The sequence below is a fragment of the Balaenoptera physalus genome, assembly GCF_965194825.1.
Source record: "Balaenoptera physalus genome assembly, chromosome: 1".
NCBI classification, from domain to species: Eukaryota; Metazoa; Chordata; class Mammalia; order Artiodactyla; family Balaenopteridae; genus Balaenoptera; species Balaenoptera physalus.
Window position 1 is genome coordinate 61,032,857 of NC_138882.1, and position 11,510 is coordinate 61,044,366.

General features: G+C 38.5%; 1 protein-coding gene across 6 annotated transcripts in view; it reads left to right on the plus strand.

Annotated features, from left to right (window-relative positions):
• Positions 1–1,040: 1,040 nt before the first annotated feature.
• The window catches only part of VAMP4 (vesicle associated membrane protein 4), a 29,747-nt gene continuing 19,277 nt past the window's right edge, over positions 1,041–11,510 (plus strand). The window contains exons 1-4 of one of the 6 annotated variants that reach the window (XM_082439137.1): positions 1,043–1,171; positions 1,837–2,071; positions 4,124–4,243; positions 9,962–10,008. In XM_082439137.1, coding sequence (XP_082295263.1) covers positions 4,178–4,243; positions 9,962–10,008 — 113 coding nt within the window. In that variant the 5' untranslated portion in view covers positions 1,043–1,171; positions 1,837–2,071; positions 4,124–4,177. Of the gene's footprint in view, positions 1,300–1,836; positions 2,072–4,121; positions 4,244–9,961; positions 10,013–11,510 lie in introns of those variants that run through there. The other 5 variants (XM_082439139.1, XM_082439135.1, XM_082439138.1 and 2 more) reach the window with 5 other exon arrangements.

Genomic DNA, 11,510 nt, shown 5'->3' on the forward strand with positions numbered 1-11,510 from the left:
TCTAACATCAGGCTTTCAGAAGCTTCAATTGACAACCTACGGCTTACTGTTTCTCAACATCCCAGGCCAATTAAATCAGAATCTCAGAGTAGGGCGGGGCATCCGTTTCTAAAGCTTTCCAGGTGGTTCAACTCTACGTAATTAACTTGAGAGTCATTGCCCTAGCCAAGGTATCTTTCAATTAGTGTTTGTTTGGCTTAAATATGCACTAAATCAAAACACTGTATTAAACAAAGGACCCAAAGATATTTAGTAAAAATGACGTGTAGCAGAAAAATTGATAGGAAAAAAAATGATAAAACAATCCAGCTGGGGCGTGTGTGGGAGGAATGGATAAATAAGACAAACAAGAGAAAGCAAAAACAAACTGGAACTGTTTTGGATTACTATGCCCAGCCACTGCAGGCTTAAATATGCTACTAACTTGGGGGGAGGGGAGATAGGCGGCGTCAAGAGAACAGTGGAATGGACGTGCAAGAGTGAATTCCCGCCTGAAACCTGAAGGCTCTGGTGTCGGCCTGGTGTCTGGACCCAGTTATTTTAGGTTAGAACTCTACAGCATACAAGGGAAAGAACACTGAGTCCTCGTCCCAAACCTGTCCAACTAGCTTTGCAACGTCAAGTAAATCTCTTTGGACGAGAGATTCCTGATGTCTAAAATAAAGAGACTGGATTAGTAACCCTGAAGATCTCTCTCCAAGTCTAACTCTGATGCTATAAACAAGGGATCACACACATCTCCTTACTTCAGGAAAGGCCCAAGAAGAGCCGAAGCCGGTCGTCAGGCTTCGAGCCATCCTCGTTTTTCTGCTAGGCTTCCTTAGGCCGGGGGATAGACCAGGCACAAAGCACTACCTTATTAAGGCCTCATCAACCCCAGCAAGCCCTAAGGCGCCCCACCCTGCGTGACTTCTCAGGGCTTCCTCCACCTCCCCTGAACTTCCGACCTCGGCTTGGGACCTCGGGAGCCCGCGGCTGTTGTTCCTCCCTTAAAGCACAAAATCATCCCGGAGATCCAAAGTTCGCGTCCGCTAGGGCCTCTAGGTAGAGAGCGGAGGGGGGGATCGACTCCCTCGACGATCTCCGCGACCTGGACCCGCTCCCTCCGCCTGGCGCCAGGCTGCGGAGCGCCGATCGGCTCGATGAGCGGGGGTGCAGCTGCGGCGGAGCGGTAGACGCCGGGTCCGCGCCCACTGTCTTCCCCCCTCCCCGCTTTCTTCCTCCGCTTCCCACTCCTTCCTCCGCCCGCCCAGTGCTGCCCGCCCCGGAGAGCTGCCCGGAGCTCCCCGGGAGACTCAGGTACGGCCGCCCGCCTGTTCCCGACGGGAAGGGCTGATGTGCGGAGGAAGGAAACGGAGACGAAGTCCCTGCCCCGCCGCCCCCAACGTCCGCGTCGGGCAGGGGGACCGGCCTCGGGGGTAGTGGAGGGAGCCCAGAGTGGGAAAAGGCTTCGGTCGGACCGGGGGTTCCCTGAGGAAGGGCGACCAGGACTGGGGTGTGCGATGGGGAGCGGTTAAGGGGGAGAAGAATGGGAATTGTAGGCTGCTCTGGGGAAATGGGAAGAGAACAGTGGCGGGGCTGGGGAAGATTGGAGAAGAGTGGGAGGTAGCCCGGACTGCGAGTGGGGATCTTGGGGCAGAAAGGACTAGAGTTAGGAGATGTCGGGGGACGTGGCCTGGTGCGACAGATGGGGTGGGAGTGGCGGGGGGGCGGTGAGCGGAGCTGCTTGCTGGAGGGATGGATTTGTTTCACCATTAAAAGGCTTGGGAGAGAGAGCACCAACCCCGCTGTGTTTATAATGACCGGAAGGTGAGGTGAATCATTACACTTTGACAGGTTTTGTGAATAACATCTTCAGGCTGTGTCCATCCAAGTCACTTATTTCCGTGAAACTGCACCAACCAAGACTGCTGATGAGAGATGAGGAAGAGGAGTCAGAAAGGGAACGCAGGCTGGGAAAAGGGAAGCCTCTGCCCAGATGCAAGCTTTTTGTGAAATGAAATACTAGGGGGTTTGGTGTGCTTGTTGTTTGCATAAAGCAAAAAAGAAGCCAACATTTGCTAAACAACAGGTTAGAAGTTTATTACTTGTAAAGCCATTGAATACAGAACGTATTGCCTCTTCAAAAAATACATACATGAAATTGTAAACGTATGATGGCATAAGAAGCGTATGGTGATGTGACATTTTAAAAATGTATTGGTGATGTTGAATTACATCATGAAGGCTCTCTTATTTACATATATACCTAGACCCAAACACCTGAATTCATATGTGTTTTGTACAGGAGAACTCTTAAGTAGAATATGTATAAATCTAATTTCTGAGCGTTGTTTATTTCCACTAGTCATTTGGTGCAAATATCATCATTTACCCTGTGCTTGATGAAGCACAGTTAATTAATCTGCCTGCTGCTTTGCTGATGGCTTTTATGTTTGTCAGACAGTGATTTCTTGCCTTCATGAAGCTGATTCTTGGATTATGGGACCTGAATTTGGGTTTGCTCATCATTAAACTTGTAGCTTTACTGTATATTTCCTAAAGATGTTATGTAAGTCGCCCTGTTACTTGCTTTTGGATATTGAAGCAGCCCCTTTGTAGGGTTTAAAATATAAATAAAATACAGGTATAATTAAAAGCTCTAGTTCTTCGGTTGCTTCCTTTGTCATCCTTTTCTCCATGCATTCTGTAACATTTCTGCATGAATGAATTATTCTGAAATCAAAGTATGAGGAATAAAATGGGTCAGATGCCAGATATACGTGACAGAAATATTGTAGATTGAAGAGCTCTAGAGCTGTTACTTAGGTAGCAAGTATTTGGTTTTTGTTACAAGTGGTTAAGTTTCTGTTTTGGAAAATTATTTCTTATCAAAGAAAAGTGTATCAATTTGTTTTGATGGGAAGTCAACTTAAAATTTTACTTTATTTTGTTTATGAAACTGGACTCTGGGCTTGTTTATTCTTTTTTAAGTGTATGATATTAACCAACAAATGTCTAATTATACTTAAAAATCTTAGAGGTTCTTCTTGTGGAAAGGGAAAGAGGACTGCTGGGTTGTTACAGGGAAGTGGTCTTTCTAGAACAGAACTGTATAACCTGATAGACAACTAATTGGATAAATATTAAAATTGATCATGCACAGCCATTAATAATTTAGGCCTATGTTTCTGATATTTCAATCAGTAGAGTGACTCACACTATTAGTTACTTATCTTTTACCAAGCCTTAGTTTTCTCTTAGTTTCTTTGTGCTTACTTCGAAGGAGTGTTGTAAAGAGTAAAAGAAAATGTGTGTAAGTCGCCGAGCATAGTGCCTGACACATAGTAAAACATTCAGTACACTTTAGCTATTCTTATTTTTCATCCATCTTCTAGTCCAAGATACTGAAAACTCGTATTTGCATGTCAGCTTTTTCTCAAGAAAATTTTGAATATATTGCATATTCAAGCATTTTCCTGGAAAATCATAATGCAAATTAGTACATAAAAGACTGTGAGACGTTCTGTAGCAAACAAAAAAAACAAAACCAAAAAACCTGGCTTTGTTTAACCCAGTACTTTCCAAACTTACCCCTTTTCTTGGAGCACCTAGTGTTATGCATTAGAACAGGGCGTTGTAATTGACAGAATGTTTTTGCATGTATGTATTAATCTGATTTGACCATCCCAACTCCATGCAGAAGCCTAGAAATCACTATTTTACAGATGAGGAAACAGAATCATTGTTTAAGCAACTCCCTAAAAGTGAGAAAATTCGAAGTGTTCTGCCGTCTTCTGACTCCAAGTTAAAATCTTTAGGCACTTGATGTCTCATTTGCAAGGGGACAACCTCCTAATTTTCCCCCTCTCCTATACAAGCTGCTCTTTGATTTTATAAAAATATTTTTGCTAATTTCCCCCACGTGTTCTCTAAAAGTTACCTCCATTTTCTCTTTTTAATAATTGTTGTGTATTGAGGCCTAGCATGGAGGCCAGGGTCACTGGAGTGGAGCAGGTGAGACGGAGCTGTTGAAGTCAGAGAAGTGGAGGGGCCCCACCATATAGGGCCTTGTACGCTGTTTTCAGTACTTTAGCTTATACCCCAAAGTCTCAAATCTGATGAAATTTATTTTCTCTTTAAGGTGGTGAAGACTTATTCTGCTGAGAAGTAGAAGAGTACTTCTTCATTAAAAGAGATGCCTCCCAAGTTTAAGCGCCACCTAAATGATGATGATGTCACTGGTTCTGTGAAAAGTGAAAGGGTAAGTTCAGAATCTTAATCTTTAAAAAAGAAAGATTCAAAATATCTTTTCTTTCCTTTGTAAATAATTTGTTTTAGAATAATCTAATATTTATGGCTATATTCGAGTCCTATTTGTTTTCTTCATAGTAAACATTAAAAAATATATGTTACTTAGATTGGGACTCAACCAAATTCTATTTCCATTGTTGACCAAATTATGTTCCCAGCTTCTTTCTAGTCTTTCAAAGGGAATTTTGTACAAATACACAATATCTTATTTAGGACTATGGAGCCAAATGTGGTTGGAGTTCCTCAGAATTTTTCAGATTTTACAAAGCTAGTTAGTGCACATTATACAAGAGCCTTTTGGGGGTCTAGAGCAGCACCTCCAAACATATTAATATTTCTCAGTGGAATGTCTGATTATTGTAATTAAGTATATAAATTAGCTAACATCAATTCAGGTAAGATTTTCCTCCAAATGAGTTTTGACTCCAAAGCTTATAAAATCTCTTGGTTTTCAGAACTTTTTAGATTTTGGAATTGCAGATAAAGGATTCTGGTCCTACAGTTGCCACAGAGTCCAGAGCAGCTTTTATATAATGTTCAATTTTTAGTTTATTTCAGAACATTCTGTGCAGGATTGTATAAATATAGAAATTATGCAGCATTTTGGAAGAAAGCATTGATATGAATATTGTAGATAGGCTACTTTTAGAATAAGTAATCAATAAGTATTTATTGAGGGAAGGAATTAGAGCTATTCTTTTTCATCCAGCAACCTAAAGCCCTCCCTCACTTCCTATCTTCTTGCCATTCCTTTATTTTCTGATTCATGCAACAGATGTTTATTGACTACCTACTATGTGCTAGGCATTGTGCTAAAAACTAGAGGGCATGGTCTCTGCCCTTAAGCAGCAGATAGTCTGTTTGACTGCATTTTACATGCTCCTTTTTCACACAACCTTAGAACCTCTGTCCAACATCTTATGATTTAGAAGTATCTTGAAATACAGTACAGGAATCATTTGTCATCCCTTTATTCTGACTCTTTATGCAGTGTCTGTTTTTGTTTTGCGTGACGGGGGATACAATCCACCAATAGACTAACTGCTAGTAAACTTTTTAAAATAAGCTTTATTTACTCAAAAATATAAAATATACAGTTTCAATCAGTTCTACTTCTAAGACCATAACTATGGCACTTTCTTTATACATTGTTGGTTGAATACTACTGCAATTTATTGTAAAAATAGGATATTAGATAGCAGAATTGAAAAAAGAAATTGGCTGTTTAAATAGAGTCCTCCTTTTGAATGTTTATCAGATCATGAAATTTGATAACTGATTGGTTCTAAGAATTTATAAATTACTTTTATAAAACTTTAAAAAATTGTGTTCCTCTTTCCTATAACACTTTTTTGATAACAGCTTTATTGAGATATAATTCACATGCCATACAATTCACTCATTAAAAGTGTACAATTCAGTGGATTTTAGTAACTAGTATTTAGTACCGAATTGTGCAACCATCACCACAATCAATTTTAGGACACTTTCATCATTCCAAGAAGAAACTCTGTACTTTTTAGCAATCATCCCCTGTTCTCCTCATCCCTTCAGCCCTAGGCAACCACAAATCTATAGGTTTGTCTATTCTGGACATTTTATATAAATGGAAGCATACACTATGTTGTCTTTTGTAAATGGCTTCTTAGCATAATGTTTTCAAAGTTCATCCATATTGTAGTATATATCAGTACTTCATTCTTTTTTATTGCTGAATAGTATTCCATTATATGACTATACTACACTTTCTTTATTCATTCATCAGTTGATAGACATTTAGGATTATTTACACTTTTTGGATATTATGAATACCACTGCTATGAATATTCACATACAAGTTTTTATTTTCATTTCATTTCATTACATATGTTTTCATTTCTCTTGGGTAAGTACCTAGGAGTAGAATTACTGGGTATTATAGTAACTCTATGTCCAACCTTTTGAAGAATTGCCAAACTGTTTTCCAGAGTGGCTGCACGATTTTTACATTCCTGTCCAGCTGTGTATGAGAGTTCTAATTTCTCCACATTTCTCCTCACCACCAATTTCTCGTCACCAACACTTGTTATCTGTGTAGTGGGTGTGAAATGACATCTCATTGTATCTCATTACCCTTTTTTGATAATGTATCCCTAGCTCTTGTGTTAGTTCAGTGAATAAGTATAAAGACATTTGTTTTCATTGTGTTTCTCATTGGGCAACTATAATAAACACACTTTAGTATCATCATCCTCTAAGGCAAATAAACTGTATTGTAAATGTAATGATTGTTACTTATTAGCTAGAAATATTTGTTGAAGGAAGTAATGTATCTTCCTGAATATTATTGACTGTGAACATGTTTTCATGTGGTCATTGGCCATTTCTTTTTCTGTTAGGAATTGTCTATTTCTCTCCTTTGATGATTTTTCTATAATGTGTCTTTTTCTTACTAGTTTGTCAGCGATCTTTATATAAGAGAGACCCTTTAGTCTCTGTATATACCAGACCCTTTAGTCTGAAAGTATGTTGCAGATTTCTTTCCCAGCCTGTTACTTGCCATTTAACCTTGTGTATGATGTTGTATGTTCTTTATGTTTTAAATTTTTATGTAATCAAATTCATGAATTTTTTTTTTTTTTTTAGAGATTCTGGGGTTGTTTGTGACTTAGGAGAAATTTACTCATCTTAATAGTTAAATACTTATTTTATATGTTTTCAGTCTTTGTAATTTCATAAATAAATGGATTTAAGGTCACATTTTCCTTTAAGTACTGCTGTGACCATACTCTACAGATTTTGTTTTGTAATGTTCCCAGTGTCATTCATTTCTAAATAGTTTGTTAAGTTTGCATTTACCTTTTAACATTTTAACAGAAGAGTGTTTTAAAATTTCCTTTTATTTGTTTTAATTTCCATTGCATTATGCCCAGAGAATGTGACCTCTGTAATTTCTAGTTTGGGCTATTTATTAAAATTCTTTTATTGCTTATTCATTTCTTGGATATTTGAAAATAATATTTGCTGAGTACACGGTTCTAGATTATTTATTTTTTTGTCTTCCTGGTTTCTCCATCTCTGAAGGATATGTTAAAGCTTTCCTATGATTTTTGAATGTATCCATTTCTTCTTATAATTTGAGCAGCTTTTGCTTTATGTGTTTTGAAACTATATTGTTACATATAAACATTCATTGCTGTTAAATCTTGGTGGATTGTGCATTTTGTCATTGTAAAATCTTATTTGATTGTTTAATGCTTGTCCTAAAATAATCTCTTTATATTACTTTCGCTAACTCTAACATTCTTTTTGTTAGAATGTGCTGATATATCTTTCATCTCTCTTTTTTTTTTTATCCTTTATTTAACATTTATCTTAGGTAAATTTCTTATAAACAGATATTGGCTGCAATTTTTTTGAACTCTAATCATGTATAGTTTTTACTTTTAGGAGGAGCATTCAAACCATTCACATTTATTAAGGTAACTGATATATTTGGACTTTTTCTGCACTTGCTAGTCCCTCTGCTGGCAGTAAATGCTCTTCACCCTGATCTTTGGTTGGCTCTTTGTTATTGTTTGGATCTCAGCCTAAATTTCACCTTTTAAGAATGATTTTCCTTGACAGCCTAATCTTACTTAGTCACCCTGTCACTTTTTATCCCATCACTGTTTTAATTCTCTGCATAACGTTCATCACCGTCAGGTGTTTTTCTGTAAGAGCTCAGACCTTGTCTGTCTTGTCCAAAGCTGATGCTTGGTACTTAGAACAGTGCCTAGTACATAGAAGATGCTCAAACATGTTTGTTAAATGAATATTGAACACATCCTCTTTTCATTTTCTTACTCTTTGTGTATTATTTATTATTATATATAGAGATAATGATATCCATTGTATTTCTTACGTTTTCCCTCTTTTCCCTAACTTCTTTAGCTAGATTGATTATTTTTCCTCACTTTTTCCCTGCCCCCAGGACCACTAGGCAGTTAAAAATTTCCTCCCTTTCTTCCTCTTTCCCTCTCTCTTTTTAATTAACTTTATATGTTAACAATAATGTTTAAATCTGTGTTCTCTCTCAACATGCCCAAAACGATGCCCCTCCACACTACTTTTTCATTCCAGGCTCCTCCCACTTCCAGGCTCCTCCCACTTCTCCACTCCTCTCCCCACCAAGATGAGCGTGTTACTTTGCTTCTAACTCCCTCACTTTACTCTCCACTTCCTGCTGGTGGGCTTGGTGAGAAGAGTGTTAGATTCTCTTAGAATTTTTCTTTATGTTATGCATTTTTCTCTTTCCATAGCTGTAAGTTATAGTTCACAATCATCTTCCATTTAGATTTGACCACACATTTTATTAGATGTACTGAGTATATCAATCTCCATCTTAAGATCTTTATTCTGATTTAATTTTCTTTTTAGCTGGTGTAATTCCTTGAGTAGTTTCTTCAGAAAAGGTAAATGGGTGTTGTATTTGCTTCCTGCTTTAACAAATTACCACAAACTTAAAGCAACACAAATTTATTATCTTATAGTTCTGGTGACCAGAAGTCCAAAATGGATCTTGCTGGGCTAAAATCAAGGCACTGGCAGGGCCTTGTTCCTTCTGGAGGCTATAGGGAAGAAGCCTCTTTCCTTGCCTTTCCCAACTTTTAGAGGTTGCCTGACCTCCTTGCTCATGCCCCTTCCTATATCTTTAAATCCAGCAGGGTGACATCTTCCAACCCCTCTCTCTCTCTCTCTCTCTCTCTCTCTCTCTCTCTCTCTCTCTCTCTCTCTCTCTCACACACACACACACACACACACACACACACACACACACACACACTTCTGCCTCTCTCTTTTTTAAGTACTCTTGTGATGACTTTGGGCCCACTATATTGATCTTCCCACCTCAAGATCCTTGATTTAATAATTTCTGCAAACTTCCTTTTACCATTCAAGGAAACATATTCACAGGTTTCGGGGATTAGGATGTCGACATCTATGGGGAGCCGTTATTCGGCCTACAAGTTGTGTACTCTTGGAGTTCTTGCATGCTGAAAAGGTCTGGTTTTTGCTCTTCTTCAGCCTCCTTTTGGAACTTTATATCTTCCCCTTTTGGGGAGAAGGTGAGACATTCCTCATTTTAAGAAAAACAGTTGTATCTTACAAGGTAAAAGTATAAAGTTGTTTTTGTTTGGAAGTTCAAATATGTGTAGAGGGCTATTCGTAGGCTGAGTAGCTGTTAGGTGGACTGTGCCAGTTCATAAACCCTTGTCTTTCAGCTCCAAACCTACCTTCTATACTCTTCTCTCCGATGCTAGAGTTGGACTCTGCAGCTACATTTCTCCTTTGCCCCCAGCTGCTTCTTAGGTTCTGCTGATAGAGAGAGACTGGAAGGCAGGGGGAGGAGGAAGGACTTGCCCCTCCCTGATTGCCTGCTTCCCTCACTCCCATGCCAGCTTCGGTGACCTCTCTACCTTGTGGTCAGTCAAAGGATTCCGGGCTTATAAGCATTTTCTTAGAAAGTCTGCATTGCGGTTCCATACCTTTTAGCTTCCAGTGAAGCACCTGTAATTACTCTTCCCTGTGTCTGGAAGCTTGGAGTTAAGAAATTTCACCAGGATAGAACTTGTTTCATTACTCTGCCCTTGACAGTTTGTAAGCCCCTTGGAATCTAAAAACTCAAGTCTTTTTCTTTTTTTGACAGAGAAATCTTTTGGAAGATGATTCAGATGAAGAAGAGGACTTTTTTCTGTAAGTTTTTTGTTTTTCTTTTTACAGCTTTATTGAGGTATAACTGACATACAATAAAATACATATAAAGTGTACAATAAGAGTTTTGACATATCCACTGTACACCTGTGAAATCATCATGAAATTCAAATAATGAACATAGCCATCACCTCAAAAGTTTCCTCAAACCTCTTGGTAATCTGTCACTCTCCCAGTCCCAGGCAGCCACTGATCTGCTTTCTATCACTGTAGTTTGTATTGTCTAGATTTTTTTTTGGAAGTGGAGTCATACAGTATGCCTCTTTTTTTTTACTGGCTTCGTTCACTTTGCATAATTATTTTGAGATTCACCCATGTTGTCGCATGCATGAATAGTTTGTTTCTTTTTATTTCTGAGTAGTGGTCCACTGTGTGAACATACTGCAATTCATTCACCCATTCACTTATTGATGGATATTTGGGATGTTTCTAGTTTTTAGCTATTACAAATAAAGCTGCTATAAACACGCATGTACAGGTTTTGTGTGGACTTATGCTTTCATTTCTCTTGCGTAAATAGGAGTGGAACGGCTGGTGTATGTTTACAGCTGTTTCCCAAAGTTGTGTACCACTTTATATTCCTACCAGTACTGTATGGGGGTTCTAGTTGCTCCAGATCCTCATCAGCACTGCATATGGTCAGTCTTTTAATTTTAGCCACTCTTGTGGGTGTATAGTGGTATCCCATTATGGTTTTAATTTGCATTTCCATAATTACAAATTATGCTGAACATCTTCTTTTGTGTGTATTTGCCATCCTTATATCTTCTTTTTTAAAAATTTATTTATTTTATTTATTTATTTTTGGCTGTGTTGGGTCTTCGTTGCTGTGCGTGGGCATTCTCTAGTTGCGGCGAGCGGAGGCTACTCTTTGTTGTTTCGGTGGCTTCTCTTGTTGTGGAGCATGGGCACTAGGCGCGCTGGATCCAGTAGTTGTGGCATGCGGGCTCAGTAGTTATGGCTCATGGGCTCTAGAGCACAGGCTTAGTAGTTGTGGCTCACGGGCCTCGTTGCTGCACGGCATGTGGGATCTTCCCGGGCCAGGGCTCGAACCTGTGTCCCCTGCATTGGCAGGCGGATTCTTAACCACTGCACCACCAGGGAAGCCCCTTATATCTTCTTTGATGATGTACATGTTAAAAATCTTTTGCCCATTTCTAAGTTTGTCTTCCTATTAAGTTGTGAGTTTTTTATATATTCAAGATACAAGTTCTTTGTCAGATATATGTTTTACAGATATTTACTCCCAGTCTGTAATTTAATCTTTTCATTTTCATAACTGTATCTTTTGAAGAGCAGAGTTTTGATTTTGATGAAATTAGTTTATTAAATTTTTCCTTTCATTGTTTTTATTTAAGAAATCTTTGCCAAACCCAAAGGTTCTAAGATTTTCTTCTTTGTTTTCTTTCAAAAGTTTTATTGTTTTGACTTTTACATTTAGGTCTATAATCTATTATAAGTTAATTTTTTTATATATGGTTGAG